The sequence below is a fragment of the Hippichthys cyanospilos genome, chromosome 6, assembly GCF_059441005.1.
Source record: "Hippichthys cyanospilos isolate Australia breed blue-spotted pipefish chromosome 6, RoL_Hcya_1.0, whole genome shotgun sequence".
Classification (NCBI taxonomy): Eukaryota; Metazoa; Chordata; class Actinopteri; order Syngnathiformes; family Syngnathidae; genus Hippichthys; species Hippichthys cyanospilos.
In genome coordinates this window covers 13,772,714-13,781,755 of record NC_142374.1, presented here as the reverse complement: position 1 = coordinate 13,781,755, position 9,042 = coordinate 13,772,714, and the positions used below count along the sequence as shown (strand labels likewise).

General features: G+C 41.5%; 1 protein-coding gene across 1 annotated transcript; it reads left to right on the top strand.

Annotated features, from left to right (window-relative positions):
- The first annotated feature begins 899 nt into the window (after positions 1-899).
- On the top strand, positions 900-2,201 carry LOC148422272 (lithostathine-1-alpha-like). Its single transcript, XM_088417794.1, has 6 exons — positions 900-1,024; positions 1,161-1,185; positions 1,279-1,364; positions 1,506-1,640; positions 1,746-1,854; positions 1,926-2,201. The coding sequence occupies exons 1-6, from the start codon at positions 917-919 to the stop codon at positions 2,000-2,002; spliced, it is 540 nt and encodes a 179-aa protein (XP_088273920.1). The 5' UTR covers positions 900-916; the 3' UTR covers positions 2,003-2,201.
- Positions 2,202-9,042: the final 6,841 nt, after the last annotated feature.

Sequence of the window (9,042 nt, the reverse complement as noted above, 5' to 3'; positions counted from 1 at the left end):
TCTCACCACTTTTGGCGGCGTATTTGACTGTCAGAGCAGTAACAAGCTGTGCATTCTCCTGTGTACTCGATTGCCAAAAGATAAGCAAAAGAAAAAATAGCTGGTGCTTTTCAAGGACAAAAAAAAAATAATCATGTGACGTTCTAATCTTGCAAGATCTCATCACACGAGTCAGGCAGACCTTATAACTGGTTGTCCACCAGTTATTTTTTTATTATTGTTATTATTATTAGATAGATAGATAGATAGATAGATAGATAGATAGATAGATAGATAGATAGATAGATAGATAGATAGATAGATAGATAGATAGATAGATAGATACTTTATTCATCCCCGTAGGGAAATTCACACTATTATTATATACTATACTATATATTATTATTAATACAAAATCAAAACAACATCCTAATTAATGAATGTAACGTCTTTATTGTACGTACGTATTCTTCCTGTGGACACAAACTCCACACAGGAATGCTGAACCTTTTTCTAAACTTGTGACCGCTCAATTCTGATGTTCTATCTATATGGCTAGCATGCCACATTACACATTAATATGACTTATACATAGCCTTATTATTCCCAGTCTTGGACTCCTGGTGATTCACTGTAGGCCAAAACCTGTTTGTCAAAGACTGAGCAGTGACAATAAAGGTTTGTTTCTTTGCCTTTTCAATCAACTTACATGACTTGTTCATAAAGTATGCTAATTGTAGGTATTCAGTGCATCACGTAACACATTAGAGATTCCATGATTACCAGTCTAATATATAAAAGGAGTCATCATTGTCATCCTCAGTATCAAAGCTCCAACTGCAAAGGTAACTTTATTCCATTCTTTTCGAACACAAGTTAATATGTCTCTTTCAATGTTTACAGCATTCACTATTCACAGTTTTGAAATGAAAAACAAATGCATATCTTTATTGTTAAAAATAAGAAATATTTTGCGATACAGATGGCATTTGCTCTTCGTTCGTTCTTCCTCTTTTGTGGGCTCAGTGGACTGTTGACTGGAGTGGTAAGTCAAGATCTCACTCAATGACTTCAATTAACATACAGTATATTTACAAAGTTTTGAATGTACAGCAGTTGTAATGTTGGGTTTTTTTTTTATGTTAAGTCTAATAGTAACCATCTGTTTTTCTTCCTCATAGTGGTCTGCCCCTACATTTTCGAAAGGTAGTAATAATTTCTAAAATGAACAACTTTGTAGTTTGGTCATCACTTTTTGTCTCCTTTTCTTATTAAAAAAAAAATACAATTGTGCTGCAGGCCCTTTCTGTCCTGAAGGCTGGACTCAGTTGGACTGCAACTGTTACATTTACCAAGACGAAGAAAGGAGCTTTGCAGATGCAGAGGTTTGAAAGACATTAAATGGCTGCACTTACAATCTGTCGTCCATCTGTTGAAATTTTGGCACAGAGACAAAATATCTTACCAAATGCACGGCTTTCTGAAGGAGTGAAATCAAATGTTGTTTTTTTTTCTTTTTTTTCCAGGCAGTCTGCAACATACTTGGTGGAAATTTGGTCTCCATCCACAATGCCTTAGAAAATGCACTTGTTCAACAATTGGTTGCGGCGGGTGATAATGATGATACCGTTGCCTATATTGGACTCCATGATGCAATTGAGGTGAATCATTGACCAGTACAGCATGTGCTGTTTGTTTGTCACAGCCTAAACCAAACAGTTGATATTGTCATGTGTAACTCATTGAAATTTCACTTTGTCTTCCAGGATGGTGACTACATATGGACTGATGGCACAGTTGAGGATTTCCTCAACTTTGATTCGGCTAATTCAGAGCCCGATGGCACAGGAGACTGTGTTGTAATTGATGATAGCGGTAAGTAAAATTAGTCATTGATGTTGGATAAAAACACAATGCTATGGTAAGTAAACATTTATTTCCTACAGATGGATTTTGGGACGATGTGGACTGTGACGACGAGGAAGAATATGTTTGCATCAAGGAAGCTCACTTTAAACACTAATCTTGCATTTTACCTTTCTGCCTTTTGTCACAACGGAGTATCATAATGATGATTACTCCTTGAGAAGATATCAAACTATTGGGGTGTGTTTTTAATTTGGGATTTCAATGCTTCTTGTGTTTTCTGTTCCTCCTTTGTTATTGACAACTTTTTTTTATGACAAAGTGTGTCTAATAAATGAAGGAATCTCTGCATCAAACATGTGCTTCCTGTTTTCAACACTTCTTTTCAGATTTACTGAGTATATTGCTTGAAGCTTAAAAGTGGCAAATTATTCCAAACAAAATATAACAATGATACAAGGTCATACAATGAATGACCCCAAAGCACACCTCCATCCATCCATCCATCCATCCATCCATCCATCCATCCATCCATCCATCCATCCATCCATCCATCCATTTTCTTCTGCTTATCTGGAGTTGGGTCGCAGGGGCAGCAGGGGAGCCCAGACTTCCCTTTCCCTGGCCGCTTCATCCAGGTCCGCCGGGGGGGGGGGATCCCCGAGTGTTCCCAGGCCAGCTGAGAGACATAGTCCCTCCAGCGTGTCCTGGGTCATCCCCGGGACCGCCTCCCGTTGGGACATGCCCGAAACACCTCACCAGGAAGACATCCAGGAGGGATCTTAACCAGATGCTCTAACAGCCTCAACTGCCTCCTTTCAAAGCGGAGGAGCAGCGGCTCGATGCTGAGTCCCTGTCAGAGAAATCTCTAAAAGAAGACTAGGACAAGCCTAGCTGCTAAGCAGCAAAAAGAGTAACTCAGACCAGCCAAGATTGACTTTTCTATACTATGGAATAGGGTAAAACCTTGGCGAACGAAGTCAATCGTTCCCCGGCACTAATTCAACCGCTCAAGCACTCCTGCCTGGTTTTTATTCATTCAGCAAAGCATTCCACATTTCAAGACATAACAAAAAGAGCCAGTCGGGCGCCACCAACAGCTGGGCCAAGGTCCCAGCTCACACCTGCGTCAACAGCTTTATCTAAGGACCGGGGCGAGATGAACTAGGACTGCACACATGGATAGCAATGCACACTATTCTAGACAAGAAATAAGCACATAATGATTACAACCTAATACAGTCGGCCCCTGGTTTACGAACATCCTCTTTTACGAACATTTCGAATTACGAGCGTGAACCGCGAAGATTTTTGTCCCCCACTTACGAACAAACCTTCCGTCTTACGAACAATAAGGCATGCCGGTCATTGTATTCGTACATTTATTTTCGCTTTGCTCCGTCAATTTAATCAGAAGCTGACGCTCATCACGGCAACGTTGAACGCAATTGCTCTTACAATGTCACAGTTACTGTCTCAGTCACGGTGTCAGTCATGGAGTCAGTCACGGAGATGCTATTGGACGGCGTCACGTCAATCACAGAAATGCCGATATGCTATTGGCCGGACGCCTTTATCTAGCTTGATGGCACAGCTGGTCGGGACGGAAGGAAGGAGAGAAAATGAGTGAAAAACGGGAGGAAAGAATGTTGTGAAGACTTTGCAAACTTCTGTTAGACATGGCTTCTAAAATTGCAAGTGGCGGTAAAGGAAGAAGTAAGAGGATGATGACAATAGAAACCAAGCAGGAGATAATAAAATAATACGAAGGAGGTGCATGCATAGTTAACCTTGCTCGTGAGTATGGACGGAACCGCTCGGCAATCTTCTAAGGGCAAGTCTTTCCTTGCCGGGGGACGGACCTCGATCGACAACAAAATTGAGAGGCTTCTTCTATTATGGATTAAAGAGAAGGAAATCGCCGGTGATATGTTCTAGTTTGAGAAAGGTTCCCGTTTAAGAAAATAAATAAATAAATTCTGCGGGTTGGTCTCTGCTCCCCTCCGCCTCCACCCAGCTCAAGTCACGTCGCCCCAAAGGTAAAGGTCATTTTTCCTTTGTATATGTTATTTAATTTAACTGTACAGTAGATTATGTTACTCATTTTTAATATGTGTATAAAGTCGTGATGTTTTTACCTAAGGTTTTCGCACGCGTTGCACGCATTCACTAATTAACATAGGTTTGGATTGCCCGTCATACGAGCAGTTCAAGTTACGAGCGTAGCCGCTGAACGGATTAAGTTTGTAACACGGGGGCCCACTGTATATGATTTCCCTCACAGTTCCTCCTGGATAACCGAGCTCCTCACCCTATGCCTAAGGGAGACTCGGACACCCTGCGAAGGAAACTCATTTCGGCCGCTTGTATCTAGGATCTCGTTTTCTCGGACATGACCCACAGCTCGTGACCATGGATAAGGGCAGGAACGTAGATCAACCGGTAATTAGAGAGCTTTGCCCTTTGACTCAGCTCTCTCTTCACCACGACCGACCGGTACAGAGTCCACATTACAACAGACGCTGCACTGATACGCATGTCAATCTCACGTTCCATCCTATCCTCACACAAGACCCCAAGATACTTGAACTCCTTCACTTGGGGCAGGACCTCATCCCCAATCCACCCTTTTCCGACTGAGGACCACAGTATTAGATTTGGAGGTAGTGTGATCCCAGCCACTCCACACTCGAACCACTCCAGTGAGAGTTGGAGGTCACGGTCTGAAGAAGCCAACAGCATCACATTTTCTGCAAATAGCAGAGATGCAATGCTGAGACTCCCAAACCAGACCACCTCAACCGGCTCCTCTCAAAGCGGAGGAGCAGTGGCTCGACGCTGAACTCCTCCCGGATGACCGAACTTCTCACCCTATCTCTAAGGGAGAGCCCGGACACCCTGCGGAGGAAACTCATTTCGGCCGCTTGTGTCCGGGATCTTGTTCTTTCGGTCACGACCCACAGCTCGTGGCCATAAGTGAGGGCAGGAACATAGATCGACTGGTAAAAGGAGAGCTTTGCCTTTCAGCTCAGCTCTTTCTTCACCACGACAGACCGGTGCAGAGTCCGCCTTATAGCAAACGCCGCACCGATCCGTCTGTCGATCTCACTCTCCATCCTACCCTCACTCGTGAACAAGACCCCGAGATACTTGAACTCCTCCACTTGGGGCAGAATCTCATCCCCGACCTGGTGAGGGCATTCCACCCTTTTCCGACTGAGGACCATGGTCTCAGATTTGGAGGTGCTGACCTTCATCCCAGCGGCTTCACACTCGGCTGCGAACCGCTCCGCAAAAAGCAAAGATGCAATGCTGAGGATCCCAAACCGGACCCCCTCAACGCTTCGGCTGCGCCTAGAAATTTTGTCCATCAAGGTAATGAACAGAATCGGTGACAAAGAGCAGCCTCGGCGGAGTCCAACCCTCACCGGAAACGAAGATGAAAAAAATAAATGGGTTTACGTTTCTTTGTCTTTCGGCTGCCCTGATAGCGCCTGGTGATTCCGGAGGAGCTGGATGAAGTGGCCAGGGAGAGGGAAGTCTGGGCTTCCTTGCTCAAGCTGCTGTCCCCGCGACCCGACCCCAGAGTACAGCGGTAGAAGATGGATGGATGGATGGATGGATGGATGGATGGATGGATGGATGGATGGATGGATGGAACACCACACATACAGTATGCCAGAGCACAGCGGGCGCTGACTCTTCCTGCTGCCCTGAACACCACCCCCCCTCCACCATACTTAACTACAACGTCCATTCCGCGATGTAAGATTTTTGGAAGGGCCATGCACTCACTCACCCCACCATCACATACACCCACACACAGCTTACACTTACATTCAGTCACCATAACCACAGCGTCTGTGACAATTGTGGTGTTATTGCCATGACTTAGTCAAAGTAGAATGATGAGCAATGATTTGAGCAAAAGTGCCTTTATTTGAAGCTGAACAAGACCAAATGTTAGCAGGCTGTTTGACTGCCTCGTACTGCACGTTAGCCTGAGCGTGGGAGTGTTATTGCAATACATCGGGTAGACGCTGAAGTAAAGCAGTGACATCAAATGTGTCAGAAACACGCATTTACGATATTATCAATACATGACATATGTATTTTTTGAAAATCCGTAAAAATAAAAATGAAAAAAAACTTGAACTGCAATATAATGAGAGGTCACTATTTATCCAATGTTTCTGTGAGCACAAAAACGTAACCTTCCTCCTTTTTCCACTAAGCACGAAAGCAACGAGGAGCTGCTTCACTCTGTAACATTGTAAGATTTCACCATACATAAATTCAGCTATCAAAATAATGTTAACAGAAATACAGACTCAGTAAATCCAACAAGAAAAGAAAACATTCTATTAAGCTGCAAAAGTGGCTGAAACATCAATGTCTCACTGATAAGTTACCTAATTATGTCTTGAATTTCCATTCAAAATTTGTGACTGTCCAATTTCTGTTTTTGAGTCAGGCATAACACAAAGCCGGACATTAGGTGTCCTAGGTTAGGAAGGTGCAAAATCGTGACAAAAACATCCACATTGTCCTGATGTATGGACCTAACATCCAAATTCAAGTTACGCAACATTAAATACATGTGCACCTAATCCAGCTGCCTTTGTGTATATACTTTTGGACTGGCTGCCAGCCAGCATACCAAAACCAAGGCACAAATTGCGCAAACAGGCAAGCATCCATTCATATCAAAAGACAATTTAAATGAGACCATAGTGAAGCTTTTTCTCCCTCTCTCTTTTCTGTTAATTTCTTTGTTTTAATTACCGTATAATCCGCACTATAAAATGCACCAGATTTTAAGGCGCGCCATCAATGAATGGCCGAGTTTCTAAAACATGCCTTATATAAGGCACACCGGATAATAAGGCGCACATAGAGTTGAAACCATAGTACTGGCTGGGATTGCATTATGCATCCACTAGATAGAGTTGCGTTATGAAGTCACTCGATGGTGCTTTACTAAAGGGAATGTATTAAAAACAATCAGTCAGGTCATCAAACTTTATTAATAGAATATAAACTTTATTCATACAATATAAGTGTTTTACGGATACTATACTAAGAAATATTTGTTGTTAAAAAAAAATCTGATATAACAGAGAATGCATTATTGGTCATTGCTATTTAACTACTAAACAGGAGCCGCAGAGCGCAGAATAGATCCAGATCAAGCCATGCACTTGTGAACGCGGCGCCACAATACTTTTGATTTTGTCCTCGACATGCATTATATATTTTTGACCAGGTATTTTGTTTTTGTTTTGGAGCACAAAGAAGTTATGAATAAACTTAAGTCAAGGAAATTTAAACGACAAACATGCAACAGTATGAGTTTGGAGCCAAGCGCTGGTGAAGACGCGGTGCCACTGTCTTTTAAATTTTTTCCTCTGCATGCATTAAATATTTTCAACCCGCTATTTCTATGGATCACAAAAAAGTTAGGAAAAAACAAAAGTCAGGGAAATTTAAACGACAAACATGCAATGGTATGAGTTTTGAGCGAAGCGCAGGTATAGGCGTGGCGCTGCTGTATTTTTCATTGTTTCCTCAGCGTGCATTATATATTTTTGACCCGCTATTACTATGGAGCACAAAGAAGTTACGGATGAACGAAAGTCAGGGAAATTTAAACGACAAACATGAGTGTGGGACCACACACTCTTAAGTCCTCCAAAAATAAAAAAAATCTTGTTGGGCCTGCAGATCAAGTTAATTAATCGCGCTGGGCTGTGTCGGCTTTAATACCCTTGGGCCAGTTCTATTTGAACTGTATTTTTTTAGGCATAAAATATTGTTTATGCAGTCAGCACATGATTCGATCCATATATAAGGCGCACGTCAGCTTTTAAAAAAAGAAAATCAGGCTTTTGGGTGCGCCTTATAGTCTGGAAAATACGGTAATTTATTTCAGTTGCTGCAGTTGTTGGCTTGCGTTTTTTTTTTTTCTTTTAAATGCAGTGCTGTAATTCAAAAGTAGCTTCTCATTCACATGTATTTGTAAATTTCAGTTGCTACACAACTGTAATATTTGAGATGTGTATGAATAAATCTCAAAGTATGACCAGCCCACAGTCAATGACAGTGACTATAAAGTCAAAGTAAGACAAAGTACGAATCATTCTGAAAGCCCAATAACCTAAATGGTGATTGTGTACAGATGGATACAGATAGTAAGTGCAATCTTTGGTTGAAATTTGATAAGACCACATTGCTGTACTTACTGAAACTCATATTCTTTGCAGCTGGACTTTGGGAAACTTCACTCTGTACAGATTCAGAAGAATTTGTCTGCATCAAAGAGGCACACCGCTTCTTCCACTAATAGCTCAAATTATCACTGTTGTGTGTAACAATGGAGTTCCTTAATCATGATGACTCAACAATGAGACAATTGACACTTTTATTTTCAAACTTAATGATTCTATTGCTTAAACTGAAAAACAATAAAAGTGTGCTGCTCACATTTCTTGATAAGAATATGTCAAAATCCGAACCTTAAAAATAAAAGAGGAATTAAAATGCAGACAAGCATTTTTTTTTATTGCAAAAATGTCACGCGGTTATGAAGTCCTTTCATAATCCCAAAATAATATAAATACATTGCGATGCTACAGCGAAGTACTGTACTGTACAAAATATCGCTCTCTGGTGTTCAGATGCGCATAAAAGTGTAATCCTGCAGTATACAAAAATGGGAAGCTGGAGTTTTCTGAGCACTGACTAGAAAAAGTGCTCTGGACCAACTCTCAAACAAAAAATATCTGCTTGACGTCACTGAAAAATGGCAAGTCCCATTAAAGCACAGACCGTTAAGTATCGTCAAAATTTGACGATTAGAGTGCCGAGTCATCTCACTTGAAGGTGTCAAGTAAATTTACGACAGTATGCTTCCCTCTGCTGGACGCGACTCAAACTAGCTGAGAAAGTATTGACGACTTTGCCTGCACGAAGACAATACAGGCACCTTTTTTTGTAGTTCATTTGCACTGAAAATAATGGACCAAATTTAATTTCTGAAATGGTTTGGGGGTTCTGATTCGTAGTTGTCAATATCAGCAGTAAGCATATTTTGCATTTCGTTACATTTTAAAGGTCATGGTGAACTTGTGATATGAGATACGTATATGTATTATTGTTTAATAATTTCTACTGTCGCACTATTTCAAGGTAGCTGTG

Excerpts from the sequence above, each read along its gene's own strand:
- LOC148422272 (XM_088417794.1), top strand. The coding sequence starts at position 917 with ATGCATATCTTTATTGTTAAAAATAAGAAATATTTTGCGATACAGATG. Across the intron at positions 1,025-1,160 it reads GTGGACTGTTGACTGGAGTG|TGGTCTGCCCCTACATTTTC; the intron begins GTAAGTCAAGAT and ends TCTTCCTCATAG. Across the intron at positions 1,641-1,745 it reads GACTCCATGATGCAATTGAG|GATGGTGACTACATATGGAC; the intron begins GTGAATCATTGA and ends TTTGTCTTCCAG.